The 17,438-nt window shown below is 40.7% G+C and overlaps 1 protein-coding gene across 3 annotated transcripts; it reads left to right on the forward strand.

The window, feature by feature from the left end:
- Positions 1–339: 339 nt before the first annotated feature.
- On the forward strand, positions 340–16,721 carry DIPK2A (divergent protein kinase domain 2A). 3 transcript variants are annotated; one of them, XM_048314441.1, is made up of 3 exons: positions 340–1,058; positions 12,802–13,105; positions 15,544–16,721. In XM_048314441.1, the coding sequence occupies exons 1-3, from the start codon at positions 405–407 to the stop codon at positions 15,873–15,875; spliced, it is 1,290 nt and encodes a 429-aa protein (XP_048170398.1). In that variant the 5' UTR covers positions 340–404; the 3' UTR covers positions 15,876–16,721. The 3 variants fall into 3 exon arrangements, with proteins under 3 accessions (XP_048170398.1, XP_048170400.1, XP_048170399.1); XM_048314443.1 differs by lacking the exon at positions 340–1,058 and adding an exon at positions 8,107–8,534; XM_048314442.1 differs by lacking the exon at positions 340–1,058 and adding an exon at positions 9,743–11,862.
- The last annotated feature ends 717 nt before the right edge of the window (positions 16,722–17,438 follow it).

Raw genomic sequence — 17,438 nt, forward strand, 5'->3', positions numbered from 1 at the left:
CCGGGATGGGGCGGGGAGGGGGCGGGGCCGCACGCGACTGTGCGGCGTCACGCGCAGCCAACCGCTGGCGGCCGGCGGCGCTCGCGCGAGGCCCCGCCCCCCGGGGGCGTGTCCATCGGCGGGAGGGGGAGGAGCCCCCTGGGGCGGGGGGGGGCTCGGCGGCGGCGGGAGCGGCGGCGGCGGAGCCCGAGCCCCTCCCCGGGGGCGGGTCCGCCCGGGCCCGCGCGCTGCAGGCGCCGCCCCCCCTCCCCTGCCCTCCCCCTCCCCGCCGGCCCCTCAGTAACTTGGCCGCCTTTTATCGGGCGGGCAGCGAGGCGGGGAGTTTATTGGAGCCGGAGCCGCGGCGCGGCCGGGGCGGGCAGCGAGCGCGGCGAAGGGCGGGGGGCCCGGCGCGGCCCGGGACGATGCTGCGGCTGGTGTCGCTGAAGTTGGGGCGGCTGTACCGCTACGTGAAGCTGGCGGTGCTGGGCAGCCTGGCGGCGGCGCTGGTGCTGAACACGCACTCGCTGCTGGCCTCGCTGCAGCGCAACGAGCTGTCGGAGCGGCGCTTCCTGCAGCTCAATAAGTGCCCGGCCTGCTGGGGCACCAGCTGGTGCCGCAAGTTCCTCAACGGGCAGCTGCGGCTGGAGAGCTGGGGCCGCCTGCGCCTGCTGGACTTCTTCAACGTGAAGAACGTGTACTTCGCGCGGTACGGGGAACCCCGTGAGGGCTCCCGCCGCGTCGTGCTGAAGCGCCTGGGCTCGGCGCAGGAGCTCGCCGACATCGACACCAAGATCTGCCGCCGTGCCACCGGCAGGGGCCGCTGCGACCTGCTGCAGGCGCTGCCCGCCACCGAGTTCGCCAGCCTGAACGGCGACGTGCGGCTGCTCACCCCCGGCGCCGTGGAGGGCTGGTCCGACCTGGTGCACTGCCCCTCGCAGCGCCTGCTCGACCGCCTGGTGCGCCGCTACGCTGAGACCAAGGATTCGGGCAGCTTCCTGCTGCGGAACCTGAAAGACTCGGAGCGCATGCAGCTCCTCATCACCCTCGCCTTCAACCCCGAGCCGCTGGTGCTGCAGGTAAGGGCGGCCGGCAGTGCCCCAGTGGGCGTCCGCCTGCTTCCGCCGGTGCTCCCGGTGCTGCCCGTCCCGGCGGGACCCTCGCCGGAATGGCCTTTCCTGCCCCTCGCCGCCGCCGCCGTGTCTGCGGGCGGGGGCCGAGGGCTCCCAGGCAGCTGGCCCCAAATCCCGCCGGATCGCGGGGGCCGCCGCTGGCTCTGTGCCCTGACTGACTCTCCTGCAGAGGTACCGGCGGGGCGGGCTGAGCAGAGGGTCTCGGGTCCCTGCCTCCGGGCAGGAGGCGTTTCTTTAGCTCGCTCAGCCTCATCAGCTCTCCTCCTTCCTTCCTCCCTCAAAGACTGCGTGTGTTTTCCCGATTTGCCGTCCTCCTCAGGGTTTTAACTCCATCCCCATACCGCTGTGCTGTCGGGTACCGAGCGGCAGCCGCCGTCCCGCAGGAGCGCAGCGGGTCAGTGCTGGCGGCTGATGCTCTCTGCTTACTTGTGCCTTTCGCATAGTTCGGTGTCAGCATGTTCCACAATTCATATATTCCCAGGGAGCTGTGGGTGCCCGTGATTCATTTCTTAAGGTCTAGTTCAAGAGAGAGTGCGTAGAGACTGTGCTGCGATGCTGTTGTGCTTTCCTTGTCAGAAACTGACTCATGTGCTATGTCATGTTCTTAATGTGAACTAAATATGGTTACTGCTGGTAGAAATTAGAGATAGGTAACCGCTGAAGAGAGAACACTGTTCATTTATTCGTCGGTCTATTTTCGGACTACAAATACCTATTTCCTAGTCTTTAATTAGGGGCGTGGGTTATGTGCACCTACCTGAAATTTGTGCTTTAATATGTTATGTAAATTTTTACGTGAAAAATGCATAGGAAACTTCTATTCTGTGGCACCACGCAGTTGCTTCTATTCTGTATCTATTCAGATGGGATGCCTTGCATTTTGGCTTTTAACATGATCAAAGGAATTCCCAAGTGTGCCTTTAGTATCTAGGTTTGGAATAAGAACTGTTTTGTCTAACTACTAAACTGTCCTTGCCTTTATCCAGTGTATGATTAAAATAATATTTGAAAATATGTTTTGAAAACATCACCTCATGATTACTGTTAACATCTGCTGTTTCTCTAGTGAGAGGCCAAGAAATGCTCAAAAAGCAGTGCTGCAAGGCTTTACCCTCCAGAAAGTTTGCCTACTGACTAATTTCTATAAAATCAATTTATGAACTTAATTACAAATTACATATGTTTTTGGGTGGTATGCATTCTGCCCTTCAGTCTCTCTATGTACAGCTCTTCAGTTTTGTTTTCAAAGTGTGTTTCCAGTTTGGTTCTCAGCAGACTTGAGGGAACAGTAAGTCTCTTCCATTTTGCTATGAAGTTGCTCCTGAGCACAGTGAGAAAGGAAACTCCACTTAAGTAAGAAAATCAAAACTGCTTTGCTCTGCTGAGTATATTCAGAAATTCTTTGAGAAGTGATTTGTTTTGGCTGCATTTCATACAACTTACTTTTTTGGTTTTCAACAGTGGTTTCAACATACTGAGCGTAGACCTAGATGGCCAGAGAACAGCTGTGTTTCTTCATAATTCACGGGGCAACGTATTCTTTACAAAGGGTATGGTACACTTGCAGCATTTACTGTAATGGGCTGGATCATAAGCAGTGGGTTGATTAAGACCGTTGATTCCTCTCAGCTTCTTGATGAACTGTAGAAGAGTCCTGAGATTGTCAAGCAAATTTGCTAAAGAGAATAAAATCTTGGATGGACTTAAGCATTCTGCTCGACATTTATTTTAGCGAAGGTGCAGCTGAGAACAGAGCAGGTCAAACTGGTGGGAAATGAGACAGCTTTTAGCGGTTCAGAGCATATTAAAGCATGTCTGCCACCTTTTAACAGATCAAAAATGTTTCATAGTGTTGTAAATGTTGATGTTTAGGCATAGCTTGGACAATATTTCTGGGGAGCTTCAGGCCAGCTTTGTGTGCTTAAACACTCCTAGTGGTTTCTCCAGAAGAGTGTTAATTAACTTTGGTAATGGGTACTTGAGGTTTGAAGACCTTCCCTCAATTAGGAATGAAATATCTAAAATACATGAATCTGTATGAACTCTTCCCATTCCCTAGTACTCCAGGCTCTGTGTCTACCTGAGAAACACGTAAGGAACGGGTAATTCTGTATTCTGCAGCTCTTGCAACAGCAACGTGCGAGAGGTGGTTACTTTCTAGAATTGATAACTGACTACTGAGAAGGTTGTTTGTATTAGTACGTAACATATATAAAACATTTTATGGTATAGTTTCTGCAGTGTCGATGAAGGCAGGTAGTGCTATGGGAATGAAACTTAGAGGCTTGTTTTAAAAATTATCTGCTTCCAAGAAAAGAAACCTACACAATGTTGTATGAAGAATCAGATTTTAATTTAAAATAAATCAATAAATAGATGGATTTAACTCATGCTGTCTGTCACTGGAGGGCACAAGGAAAAATATTGCTTATTTTTGCCTTGAGCCTTTCATGGAACACTACAGTGACTGAGCACTGTTATTCATAACAGTTTTGGTTTAGAAGTAGAGATAATGTCTAAACTCCTGGTGTACAGTGCATTTAAGTTCTGTGTTGCTTAATTGCATTACAGCTAAAGTAAATAGGCAATTTAGTAGGAATTCAAAGCTTGATCTTTCATTTATAATAGAAAATTCACTGTAGTCATCTACAAGACCCAGCAATTTGTGGATTATGAGGCTTTTCATCAGCGACTGGGATTTTAGCTTGAAGCCTGTGTGGAGTATGGATTATTCCTGAAGCGGTGTTGCTCATGAACTGCATCGTCACAACTGATTTACAGCTTCTGCTGTGGGAATTTTTCAGGTGGGGCTTTAACCCATAGCCTGATGTTACTGTTCATCAGAAGTGTAACACTGCACAGTTTAGTGTAGATTACATGTTGTAATCCTAACTCACTATTTGTGTTTTTCATAACTTTCTTGTTAACCTTTGTTCACATCTATTGTCCAGGTGTACTCAGGGAAGAATTCAGACCCTTTTGCCATTTTACTTCATTAAGGACATGGAATGACAGCGGTAGTATTGTTCAAGTACAGTTCACATATTTTTTTGGGGTATTAAAACACTAATATTTCTTCTGTAGAATCTTGCTAAACTACTCACTAATTAAATCCTTTTGCAGTTTTCATATGAATTCACATTTGAACGAAAGAACTTACATGCTAAAGATTTAACTTCTGATAGATTTGGGTTTTTTTCCTCTCTCCTCCTAATAGCTGTTTTCTGCAATAAAGATGAATACTTTTTAATAAAATAAGGTCATATTTGTAATCAAAATGCTACATCTAAATCAGTATTTCATATAGGCATGAACATTGTACTTGGACAAAAGCAACAACAAAACTTGGTGCTGTTTCAATTCATTCACTGATTAGCAGAGTGTTTTAAATGGGAATCACCTGGAGGATAGGATCTATGCATGGTATCTTATTTCCAACTGAATATGATGATGGTGTGCATCAAGCACTTGCAAAGATAGGTTGGCCGAAGTTGCCTTAGGAAGAAACAGAAAAATTTAAAAAATAACTTGAATTACAGACTGAGTGCAGTGTGACTGTTCGCTCTTTGTAGAATTCATAGAACTGCCATGGATGTAAGCAGATTTATCCTTGTGTTGGGACTTGATATAAACCACCCAGCTTCTAGTTTGTCTTGTAAAATACATGCAGTGGAGAAAGTTTTTGAGATTTTTTCAACAGTGATATCTGCTTAAATAGTGGATGTTATTCAACTTTATCAAGTAACTTGATTAATTTTTATCTTCACTTGCAAGTTGGAACATAAACTTACTGTTAATAGAACCAAAAGGTGTGGTACCTCTTATTTTTCATAGAGCTCCTGCCCTGATCCCTGTCAGCCTCCAGATTTCCTCTTTGGAGGCGCTGTGGCAGTCTCCTAACAGTTTCGGATAACAGTTCTTGAGCTGCTGCTGTCGTGCCACTGTAGCTGCCATGCTGTGAGCCATGGTGTGCAACCACGCAGTGTCTGACACATTTTGCCAGTGGCAAAGTTTTAAGTTTAGTACTTAAAACAAGAAAAAACAACAATGCCCCAAATCCAGGGTAAAACCAGAAAATTTCTTTTCTCAGAGTTAGAGAAAGTTCAATCTGGCTCAAGACAGCTGAAATAAAAATTGTTTCTAGATTACAAAACTGTTTTTCAGTTAGATTGTATTTCTCCTAAGATCTTATGCTTACCTGAAAAGACAGTTTATGTCTGTCCTGGCAAAACTGAAACACAGGGTTTATAAGTTGTTGTCACAAAAGTGCACATATAACTGGTCTTGCAACCCTCAATCTTGCCATTGTGTTGTTGGTTTACAGTGTTGCCAGATGCCATATGGAAATGTCATTGTGTTTGCTTTGTTTTCAGAGTGTCGTGGTTTAACCCCAGCTGGGAACTCAGCCCCACGCAGCTCCCTCCTGTCACACTGGGATGGGGGAGAGAATTGGGAGAGTAGAAGTGAGAAAACTTGTGGGTTGATACCAAGACAGTTTAATAAGGAAGGCAAAGCCAAACAAGGGATTTGTTCAGCAATTCCCATGGGCAGGCAGGTGCTCAGCCATTGCCAGGACAGCAGGGCTCCATCACATGGAATGGTGACTTGGGAAGATGTGCTGTCACTCTGGATGTGTGTCCCCCCTCCTTTCTTCTCCTTCCCCCCAGCTTCACATGCTGATCATGATGCCATATGGAATGGAATATTCCTTGGATCAGCTGTCCTGGCTGTGTCCCCTCTGAGCTTCTTGTGCACCCCCATTCCCCTCACTGGTGGGATGTGGAGCAGAAAAGGCCTTGGCTCTGTGTAATCACTGCTCAGCAACAGCTGAAGCATCCCTGAATTATCAATGCCATTTCCAGCACAAATCCAAAACACAGCCCCACACCAGCTACTATGGAAAAAATTAGACCAACACAAAGCAAACTTGGAATTTGCACACATACTTTGCTGTTAAGGTAAAATGCTTTCACGTAAGGAATATTTCTTCTAACTCTAGAAGGTATCTGCCAATTAAATCCAGAGTGCATTAATGAAACTTTGTCTCAAGCTGTAGCTTTTAACAACCAGTTTAAATGACAATTCTTCAAAGAATGATAGTGAACATTTGTGTCTGGGATTTAAATTACAAGTCTCAAGGACTTTTATTTCTCTAAGAGGAAATGCCAATCTCTATGTGCCAAATAGTAGTATTTCTGCATTTTTAATAGCCTGTGTAAATCATTGCCCCTCCCTCAGATACGGTTTTAGTTCTCTAAATACTTAAGCTTAATGACTTTATTTTTCTCGCAACTTCTGATCATTCTTATTCCTTGTGGGGAAAAAGCAAAACAAAACAAACCCAACAGCTGTATCTCTATTCCTAGTATAATTACTCTGCATGAACAGTCTGTTGCCGCATAACCTAAAATTATTCTGGTTTCTCTACATGTCATCATTGGGTTTTCTGTTTGATTTTGTTATGGGGAGAGCAATAGTTGACATCTGGTAAACATATATTAAAACTTCAGCTGATCACTTTGAAACAATTTCTTGCACAGAATTCACTCAAAGTAGCAATTTAGCCAAATGTTCCACAGAATCTTTTTGCTGATCTAGACATAAGAAGTAAATGGGCAAATTCCTCTATTTTTTCATACACAGTCTTCTAATCATAAGTTATTTTTTGTAGTTCTATTCTAAATACATTGGTAGAATGTAGAATGGCAATTCAGTTTTAATACTTGGTACCCTTTAAACTTTCTTCTTTACTCAATTTGGTGTTTCTGATCTGTAATTCTGCTGCCATAAACCAAGTAGTGGATTTAAGGCAGTTATCTGCACTACCTGACATGTCCTTGAGTGGACTTATTTAAATCCTGGCTCATACAGATACTAGGATTTTAATAGACTGAATTTCCATTGTGAATCTTTTTAAAAGGAACGGAAAATTGTTCTTTGTTGAATTAAAATGGAGTGGCCTCATGTTAGAAGAATGTTCCACTGATTTGGTTGTATTGAAAACTGAAGAATCATTTTTTGCAGTGACATATGACTGTACATATTAGACCAGAATTGGCTTGTACTTGTCATGTTAACTGTCATATTTAATTATGTTCCTTAAATTATCAAAACTATTCTCATTCTTCTTTCTAGTGAAAGTTCCCTAGACTGAAAACATGTAGGGTAAATTATAAGGGATATTTTAAAATAGTCTAGAAATTCTTGACGTTATTGTGGGGTGTATATTATGATGAATGGCTGTCTGAATTTAAAGGCTGCAGGGAAGTCACTATATAGACTTAAATAGAAATTCTCCTGAGAAATTCTTGCTCTTGTAGTTTTCAGTAGCAGAAAAATGCTTGTTACCCCACATTACAAACTTTGTAATACCAATGTTGTTCTGGTATGTCAGATGTATAGGGGGAGTTGTGTTTTACTTCCCTGAATTAAGTAATTGAGGCTTTGTTTTTGTCTCGCTCACTACTGATGAGAAGTAAATACACAGTGATTATTTTCATCTGTTGCAAATTTAATCTGAACAAACTTTTATGAACTACGAACTAATTTGAACAGGTGACAACCAATAATGACATTAAATTTGCTTTACTATGGTTCTCGAGTTTAATCATTGTTCATTAATTTATTTGGAAAAGAGGCATATCTCTGCTGGCATTGTGAAATACAGCTTTTACAGCTGAGGTGTTCAACTTAAAAATTGAGTATTTAGAATTTTGTGTATTTTTGTCCTATAGTATGTCAATTAAGCCTGGTATGTACTTCTTGTTGGCATGAATTGTATGTAATAACTGTTTGAAATGTAGTCAAACTTGAACAGCGGTCAAATAAATAAAAGAAACATGGTTTCAATGGGAACACCAATGTTTGGAGTACTCTTGTTCACTCTGTGCTGTTGGCTATATATGTATAACTTCTGTGGGACTTCTAGGTAAATGTCAAGTGGTGTGGCATATAGTTCAGAATTAAATGGTTTTCATTGTACTCACTAGCATTCAGAAAATCATTTGAATACATATCTTCCAGAATGCAGATCAATTCCTGACAAAAGGAGGCATCTGTGTTTAGACTGTGCTTTGTAACTCCTTTGATCCGAAAAGCATCATTGTAAAATCTGCTCTCCAGCTCTTCGTGGTTCCAGAGCTCTGCTTATTTGCCTCGGTACTAGTACAAGTGCTGCTTTTGTTTGCACTGCAGAATCAGCAGTGCTCTGAGAGAGAACTAATTTTCCTTTTGAGGAAGAACATGCTATTTAAATTCTCCGTGCCGTGCCTGTTTGTGCCTGGGCAGATGTGGTTTAGCAGGATGATTTAATGAAGGCGTCAGGGAGAGGGTAATTTTGCCATGAAGTTCTTCAGGGTCCCACGGAGAGAAGTCTCCACTCTGTTTTGTGTGTGTTTTTTAAAATTCCATCACATATAAGAGGTAGGTCTTTGTTTGGGCAGATTTTGTCTGGGGTATTTTTTCTGAGCTGGAACTCACTTCCTGCAAATGTTGGAGGTGACATACAGAGAATCTTCTGGAATAGTTTTGAGAATGAAAAGCTTGGATTTTAGTGATGCAGTGGAACAAAAATGTCAGTTGTTACTTAAGCTGGTCTGGCTTTTTGGTCTTGATTATGAGTTTTATGCTTCATTATGATAAACTAATACTCTTTTAAGTGTTTAATTCAAAGGGGATTTGTGTTACTGCAGAATACAATAGGCTTTATCAGCTTCAAGCTGGTGAGTCTTCACTGCCTGATCTAAGTCACAGCTCTGAACAAAATGCACTGGCACATTTTGGCACCTTCTCAGGTTTAGACAGATGGAAGTGAGGAAGACAAATGCACTGATAGTGTGTTTTCTGCTTCAGTGAAGTGATAAATTTGCTCTGTTAATTCTTAATATTTTTTCTGAGACTACAGTGTATTTTTTTTAAAGGCATAAATGCAGTATTATTCTTTCAGGAACAGCATATCTGTTGTCCCTTTGACAGGGTTTGTTTAGGTTTTTAAGCCTTGCTTAGAGAGATATCTTGGAGCTACACTAATTAGAGCAAGCAAAATATGTTTTGGGGGTGTGTCAGTGGGAATGAAGGTAGCAGAAGTTTTTGGTATCTTTACTATTTTCCGGCTTTCTGTTAGAAGGTTATACATATTTGTCTGAATACAGAAAGATAACAGCGTTATTGAGGGGGAACTTACTAAGCTACCTATTTGTAGTTTTTGATATGTGTTACTTTATTTTAAAACACATTAAAAAGTTTAAATATCTATGGTTTCCATGGCATTTATGTGTGTGTTCACAGATGAAATGTGAGTGGGTGCATCAGAATCAGATTATTTTGTCACAAAACAGCTGATTCTGGTTTTCAGCAAGAGCTTAGTTTTTACCTTAATTGTCAAATGCACATTTTTAAGTCTGCAAATAGCATATTCAAGTACAAAATTATCTAATTAAATATTTAGACTACTGATAATTTGAGAAAATAAAACCAAAACCAAGGTTATGCATTACTCCACAGAAATCAGATTTTTGACAGCGATCTATGAAGCTTTTTGTTTCTAAATGCAACTTGTTCATGGAAAACATGTTTATTAGTCATACAGATTTGTTTTCATTTCTTACTTTCAAAATTTTAATACATGAACAAAAAAATCCTTGTGTTAAGTTAGCTGCAGTTTCCTCTTAGAAAACACCTTTCAAAATAGAATAGTACAAAAAGTAACAAATCGCTGCTTGCAAAGACAAGAGATCTGCACCTCAATTAGTATTCTTGTCAAATTCACCAAGTGAATATAAAAACTGCTGAATGAGGCACTTGTACATATTTTTATCCCCTTCTTCGGCTACTGACTTGGGTAATGAAGTGTAGATGTGGCTGTTGCATGCCAGTTGGAAGGGGGCCAAAGCAGAGATGTTGTTTGTACATGTGCAGATGTTGGCAGGATTCCCCGAACTCCTGTTGTCAAAAGATGTTTTTATTGCCACAGTGTTATAAATATATCTGTTACAGCATGGCGTGCAGATATTCTACTGGTAACATGAAGGTGTGCACTTCTGAATAAACCAGACTGCTCCTAGGATTTCTTGTCTGAAATGAAATTCAGTGTACACAGTGCAGGAACCATAATAGATATATTTGAAAGATCAGTGTCTAAAGCTGTACCTCGAAAATCAGTTTAATCCATTGCATAAATCACTGCTGCTGCTGGAAAGGAAAAGTCCCCTTAGCTCCTTCTCTCTTCTGCACTCGGCTGTTGAGGCCTTCTCTCTTCCTCTCACCAGTACATCCCAGCCTGTGATGATATCGATCAGGCTCTGAGCCAATGGAGCACCAGCCCAGCAAGTACCAGCCTTGCTTTCCTAATGATGTGCAGGGGATTGAAATGAGTGTGCTTGGTGGGTTGGAAGGGAGGGACACCTTTGCTTCCAATGGTAGCACATCCTTTGCCAGGTTCAACTGCTTGTGGTTGAATTTGTGTTTGAAAAGGGAGGCAGAGTCATAAGCAGGGCAGGACTGGAACATAGAAAAGGAGAACCACGGAAAAGAAAAAGAGTGGGGTGGTCCAAAGTAATATTTAAATAAAAATATTTAAGCATCATTGAGTTGCGTGCTGATACAATGCAGCAATATGAAAATGTCATGCACATTTGGTGAAATTAGTTAAGCCTGTGCTTATCAGGAAATAGAATCAGGTAACTTTTCTCCAATTTAAAGAGAAGTTTATATGATGTAGGTAAAATAATTTCATTTGATGGAAAACAGCCATTTGCTTCTTATTTTGTTTTGGTTCAGGGCTGAATACAGTCATGATAAATGCACATGAAATACCCCTTTGGTGACATTTATTGATACCACAGCCATGTTTTTATTATATAGTCTGCTTAGAATAAGTAAGGAATACTGAATTAGCACATACTTCAGTTGTTGGAAGGTTATTTTGTTAACCACCAAACAAGTAAAAATGCCCCCAAAATCCTCTTAACTCTGGAATGTGACACTTGACCTGAACTGGCAGATATTTGGCTGTACTTACCACCTTCATTAATTGCCCTGAATCCTGCAGGTAAATAAGCCTGGAGGCTGGATAATGTCTTCCCTATTGCATGGTAGATTTAATTACTGAGAGAGATTTAGTTCTGCTGAGTTATGTGGTATCACAGCTTGAAAATGCCATACTGGTCTCAAATCTGTGAAATTAGTTCTGTATTATTGTCAGGATTTATCACAACCTGTTTTGCTTGCGTGAGTAGATCACATGATAAAAATAGAGTTGACGTTCAGACATACAGACACGTCAAAAACTTTGAACCTATTCTGTAATTAACATGGCTCTTTTGCCCAACCAAGAAGGGTGGTTCTTTGCAGTGGTAAACATGGTTACTTGCCCAGAAATTGTCTTCTACGCTTTGCCACCTTAGAGGGCAGCTTCATGCCTTTTTGCCATAAAAATGGCAAACGTTGTCAATTATGTATATTAATTATGATTTTAGTTTCTTCACGTGTACTATATAGACAAGGTTTGTTATATTAGGCACTTCTTCCCTGCATGGTCTTGTAGTTCAGATCCGTCTACATGAGGTGTTTCCTTCCAGTCTCTTTCCCCAGTTTACAATAAATGTTTTCTTCCATTGTGGTTTCCGGGAGGTATAAAGCTTTCATGCATCCTGAAACGCCACCATGCTGTTCACCCCAACTGTGGTAGAACCTTTGCTACATCATTGCTGCAGAATTGGTCATGAGTTGTGTCTGGTGACATGATAGCAAGGTAGAACACGAGGAAGGGGCATGGGCACGTGGTATCTCCTAATAGTTAAAATTAGTGTACATCATACTCTTAGAGTGCTAACTTCTATAAATTTGTGGTTTCTTAAATTAGTGCTTTTGTAGTTTCTTCCTGTTGCATTCCTATTCAGCATTCCTCCACAGTTTGGAGGGTACTTTTTAAGTGCTTGTCCATATCGAAGTCCTAGGGCACATTCAGCATAGCTGAATTAGGAAAACCATGCTGGTGTGTTGTGGGTTGTTTTGTAATTGCTTTTAGTGTGTCATTTCTGTTCAGTCTCTTGTGTTAACTTCACAGAAAGGTACTGTTGGAGACAGATTTTACTGTTGATAAAAATGTTAAGTGGCCCTGTGTAAGAAGCACACAGTATAAATAGAGCAATTAATCAAGAGATAGACTGTTATGGTATACGAGAAAAATAAGAAACCTCAAAAGAATCCCATCAACTAGGAAAAATGGAAGGGATGGTGATGGAGAGAAGGAGGTGCCACTTTGTGAAGTTTTTTTTCTTTAGATTATTAAAAGAATTGATTTTAATTAAAAGATCAAATGCAAGAATATCTTGATGGGAAATATACTTGAATTACTACAAGAGATGTGTAATAAAACACCAAGAGAAAAAGATGGTTGGTGGAATTGTGTGTGTGAATATATGTGAGTGTGTGTGTATATATGGAAAGCTAGATATGGGTTGTGTATTGCTTCAGGTCATCCAACTTTTTCCCTTCACTAGTTCAGCAAGACCTCTTGCTCACATGAATACATTTTCTATTGTTTTTCCTTTCCCTTTGAAACTTAGAACTATATGGATTATAGTTTTGATGGGTATTTACAGCTTTTTCTTCTAAGTTTTATTGAAAAGCCTTTTAAAATCTAAACTGTTTTGTATTAATTAAAATGTCAAAAATTTTTTATATACAGAGTTTTCCATCTGATGAGGGTTGGCCATTCGCAAAGTACTTGGGAGCGTGCGGAAGAATGGTGGCTGTCAACTATGTGGGAGAAGAGCTGTGGAGTTACTTTAATGCACCATGGGAGAAGCGAGTGGATCTGGCCTGGCAATTAATGGAAATAGCTGAGCAGCTGACAAATAATGACTTTGAATTTGCACTCTACCTCCTTGATGTCAGCTTTGACAACTTTGCAGTGGGACCAAGAGATGGAAAAGTTATCATTGTAGATGCAGAAAACGTTCTGGTAGCAGACAAAAGGTTGATCAGACAGAGTAAGTTTCTTCTTTCACTCCCCTCACCCCATGTGTCTCACTTCTTTCTCTGCAATATTTAAAGTATGTGTGGTTGCTAAATACGTATTTTGTTGGCTTTACAACTAGACTACTAATTAACAAACGAATTAGCTTTCTTCTGCAGTTAGACTACTAATTAGCTTGACCAGTTTGTCAATTTCATGAAGAGCGTACCTGGACACTTTTAAGTACTGTAAAGCTGCATAAAGGAAGAGATGGGGATGGGAAGAGAGTGTTGATGCTGGGTGTGTTTGGACAAATGGACAGATAAGCAGCCTGGCTGTCTTGTCTACCTTAGCTAAGAGAGAGAGGTCCCTTTTGTCTTTTCCCGGAAGCACTTTTAGAGGTCTTGGAATTCTACTTTCCGTGAGTGACTAACAGTGTTAGTGCCTGCTTTGCCTTAGTCCCATAGCCTGACTTTGCTTCAGTGGTTCTGGTTGGTTCTCTAATAATGGAACTGAAGGAATGGGTGATTATAGTGCTGTTTCCAAATTAATTTTCTTTCTGTCAACTGTAAAAGCTCAAAGCAGTGGCAGCAGAAGAGGTGTTTGACAAAGTGGCATCACATAGGCTTATATTCTTTTTGAGCTTATAAGGAAGATTTAACAGACCTAAGGGCTGGAGACATTGAACATGAGACCCTGGATTCTGCAGAAGTTCATGGCAACAGGCCAAGTGATTCCAGTTTTCTTTGGCTGAATGGATTTATTAAGCTTTGCATATAGGCTTCATATGTTGTGCTGCAGAATTAAGTTTTGGACTGTGTTTTTCTATCCCCACACTTTTCTACAAGGAAATGCGTTTCGGAGTTGTTTGTTTGGTTGTTTTTTATTAGATTTATTATACGTTCTAAAGCTTAGATTAAAACTTTATGAGCCTACCAAGGAAACCTTTTAATGTGTTGGATATCCAGTACATTTACTTTAGAACTCTGTCCATTCCATTCTTTTCTGTTCTGTTCCTTTCCTTCCCTCTTAAAATAATATTACTGAAGGCTTTCATTTTTGGAGCATGTCTGAATTGCTCAGGCAGAAAGACATCCAGATGAACTCTGAAAATGTTGATATGTATGTGGAATAGGAGCGAGTAGCTCCTTGCAGAAGCTGAATGCTGGAGGTGTCACATCTGTTGTTCCAGCCAGGATTTTGGTGTGTGATCTATGATCTAAATCAAGAACACAATAACTTGTGTTGTGGTTGACATTTAATACTGATTTCATGAATCTTCTGGAAAGTTCCATTAGACAATCTCTGTCCAGAATGATTAATATGCCTGTTTAGCTATTTCAGTGTGTACGTTCTATCCAATTGCACTCTACAGTAGTACCTGATTGTACTCTGTGTGGGATATCATGTTTGAATTTGCTGAAGCCCTTTTTTCCCATTCTCCTTCGCTGGATTTTTTTCCACATTGAATTTGCTGTTAATTCTACACATCTTACACCATGTTTTTATAGTTTTAACTGTCATCCTTCAGTACTCTTTTTTTTTCTAAACTGTCAGTGTGCCATGAATGAGAAGACCAATAGTCAGCTCAGAGACTAGCCAAGCACAGATTAATTTTTTTTTGTACCTCACACTGCTAAGAGAGATCTGCAAAGCTATGGGACTCCATGACAAGGACCTCTTCTCAAAGCTGGCAGTAGTCTGGAAACTTAAGATGAAAGTTTTCTAGCAATAAGTAGTAAGAACTCACGAGAGCTCCCACTTAGTAACCTTTTAAGTATTATTACTGCATAAGGTATGTTATGTAGATCAGGTTTTAAGTTAAAGAAAACTACCAAGGAGAGAGGTTTGTACTTGTACATAAATGCCATTTGCTTTGCTGAATTTTACTTTCTTCAAAGATTATAAGTAATGCATCTGCTTTTTTATATTCTTAATGGTTACTGCCATGTCAAAAGTAAGATAGAAGATAAAGTTTCAGAAGTTTATAGTAATTACTTTGGAATGTTGTTTTAGGCTTTGGTAGACCACTTGCCAGCAGTAGTTTCCAGGGCAACTGGAGAAACCAAATCTATGTTGCTAGAATAAATCATGTTGCTTGTTTTTCTCTCAGCTTTGGCTGTGGATTGTTCTCTGGTACTTGCTCATGCTACATTTTTTCCTCTGGGTATGTGTGAATGTAGATTTCATGTGTTTACTCAGCAAAGAGAAGGAAGCAAAACCAGCAGCAATCTATTTTGCCCTCTTTCTTTCTTTCCCTTATTTTTTGTTTTGTCAGGACCATTTCAGCAGAAGGATGTACCAAACTATCAGATGCAGTTTTAGGCCAATACATTTCAGAGTTTATCTAAACAAAATTGGTTTGTAGTTTAAATGTTAGCAGTTTGCTGTGTATTGAGCTTCTGATGGTATTCAGACACGCTTCTTCCTCCCCCCTCTCACTTCTTTTTCCTGTCTCCTTATATTTCACAGATAAACCTGAGAACTGGGACGTGTGGTACGAAAGCAAGTTTGATGACTGTGATAAAGAAGCTTGTCTGTCCTTCTCTAAAGAGATTCTTTGTGCTCGTGTCACTGTGGACCACAACTATTACGCCGTTTGTCAGAACCTTTTATCCAGACATGCCACATGGCGAGGCACTTCAGGGGGGCTCCTCCACGACCCCCCAGCTGAGATTGCCAAAGACGGGCGCCTGGAAGCCCTGCTGGACGAGTGTGCCAACCCAAAGAAAAGATACGGTCGATTCCAAGCCGCCAAGGAACTCCGGGAATACCTTGCACAACTGAGCAACAACGTGAGGTAGTCCACAGTGAAATTCTTTTGCAACACTGGCTAAAACACTATTGCAAAGACACATAGAAAAAAGAAGCTTTGGACTCATGTGTTAAAAAGAGAGAATAAAAAACCCTAGTTTATCAGTTTTCTAAATACTGTAAAAATAGCATTTTATGGTGTTATAATGTTCCTTTGCAAACAAACAAGGTACTTACTGAATTAAAACTTGAGCTACTATTGACTTTCGTCCCTAACTGTTTGAAAGGGAGTAGGTCACAAAAGACTGTGATAGCTTAATTGACAGCTTGTATGTCAAAAGGTACTTTACATAAAACTGCATTAGTGTCACAGTTTTGTGAAACTGATGTTTTTACTTGGAAAGTCAAGTTAGACTGGCGGCCTGTTTTAAAGGCCTTTTTCCTGACATCATTGTCTCATTTTTGTGTTTGTTTAAACACCTTGAAGTGGCATTTACATCCAGGTAAATCTAGCTGTCTGCATTGTTTCAAACTGAACAGGCTTTCACATCAATGCTGTGCAGAACATTCCTACTGTGAGTGCAGGATTCTGAAGTTTACTGTCTAATTTTAGGGGGTTTTACACTGTATTTTACCATGCTTAGACATCGTGGTTTGTTTTTTTGAGATCATCATAAACTCAAATTTCACTTGAACTAACATTTGTTTAATGTCTTCTGTGGTTCTGCTGTTGGAAATATCACTTAATGTAACTATTGTACAAAACTTCCCTTCGTGCCAGTATATACTGATGGCTGTTTAACAGGAAATCATGGTATGAGCAAACTCTTATTTTTAACAGAGATAATTTGAAAATTGGAAAGACACTACAATAAAAAGTTCAGTATTAATTTGAATTGGGGATAGAAGATTAACTAAAAATAAAAAATTACTAGTCTGGTGTAGTTAAGCATAAACCAAAGAAAATGGTTTTGTTTATTAGTTTTTGCTATACTTTAGTGAAGCTAATAATTTTCAAAATTCAGATTTTGATTGTCCTAGGTTACTTTCTGAAGAACTTCTAAAACTGTGTACTTATGCTAGAGAAAACCCTAATTTGAATAATAATGTCAAGCAAGTTAGCAGTTTGTTTTACATCCTTCGAGGTGTGTTGAATGGAATTTCCTGAATATTCATCTTTTGGTTTACCAGTAAGCTGTACTCACTCTAGGTACCTTTTCATGAGCTAAGTTTGATTATTCCCAGTGCAGTTGAAATGGACTTGTTGAGGTTTGTGTAAATACAGAGTTGTTCTCATAAATCACAGTTTTTGTAAAAGCCTCAGTTACTGCTACAAGAACTCACTTGAAAGCTTGCTCCTCAGTTTTTGGTTTTGTTTAATTTTTACAACTACTATGCTTCATTTTCCTGAAATCTTGTTCATACAAATATACTCTTAGGAAATGTGTGCATATTACTTCTTGTAACAGTAATGAAGGAAACTAATATTTCTTAAATGCGTGTATAAAACACTATTTTGTACAAGCTAAACATAGTTCTGAGCAAGGTAATGTGTGCTACTTCCAAGAGCAGGCTGATCTGCCTCCTGTACTGCATCAAAGCCTGATGGAAAT

Source organism: Corvus hawaiiensis, chromosome 10 (assembly GCF_020740725.1).
Source record: "Corvus hawaiiensis isolate bCorHaw1 chromosome 10, bCorHaw1.pri.cur, whole genome shotgun sequence".
Taxonomy (NCBI): Eukaryota; Metazoa; Chordata; class Aves; order Passeriformes; family Corvidae; genus Corvus; species Corvus hawaiiensis.